Here is a 602-nt window from a genome sequence, read left to right as displayed (position 1 = left end):
GGGGGGCAGCAGGGTGGGATTAGTCGAGGGGGAGACGGGGGAGACTCTACGGAGGTTCGTTCGTTCATGGGGTGGATGTATCTGTATGTATACAAGAACATATCACCTGTCCACAAAATATGAAGGTTTCTTGAGATACACCTCTATATATACGTGTATATCTATCATAGAAGGGACAGCATCCACATCCATACAGATGTATATGTATTTGTACTGATGTTGATAGCGGCATTACTACTTGGCGATAGTTCTGTATGTTCATGTAGCTGTATATGTAGGTACACATGTATAGACGCTTTAGCATACTAGGGCGTTCTTTTGTATTCGTTTACGCCCTCTATGTGTTTTGCTGTGTGAAGCTGCTTTTAGAGACGAGTAGACCTTCCCTAGAGCTTTCTCGCTTTCACGCGTGGGATTGTCCGTGGTTAGACTTGCACGCCGTGGGTATGGATGTTTTCATCTTTGCATAAGAGGAGTTCACCTACAGAGAGATTCTTTGTCAGTATAGGTCAGTGTTCTTTGCCTGATCTGTTTCTCTGTATATCCATCTGGAATATGTATTATACATACAGACATACATACATGTGACCTCCTAGTTTATT

At 42.9% G+C, this 602-nt stretch overlaps 1 protein-coding gene across 1 annotated transcript in view; it reads left to right on the top strand.

Annotated features, from left to right (window-relative positions):
- Positions 1 to 602, top strand: part of CSUI_003986 (tetratricopeptide repeat-containing protein) — a 14,339-nt gene that overhangs the window by 7,840 nt on the left and 5,897 nt on the right. The window contains exon 4 of the mRNA XM_068064181.1: positions 1 to 54. This exon is cut by the window's left edge and continues 384 nt beyond it. Within this exon, the coding sequence (XP_067923846.1) occupies positions 1 to 54 (54 nt within the window). The remainder of the gene's footprint in view (positions 55 to 602) is intronic.

This window comes from Cystoisospora suis (assembly GCF_002600585.1).
Source record: "Cystoisospora suis strain Wien I chromosome Unknown contig_1796, whole genome shotgun sequence".
Classification (NCBI taxonomy): domain Eukaryota; phylum Apicomplexa; class Conoidasida; order Eucoccidiorida; family Sarcocystidae; genus Cystoisospora; species Cystoisospora suis.
Note: the sequence above shows the minus strand (reverse complement) of the source record. Positions and strands in the feature narration are given on the sequence as shown.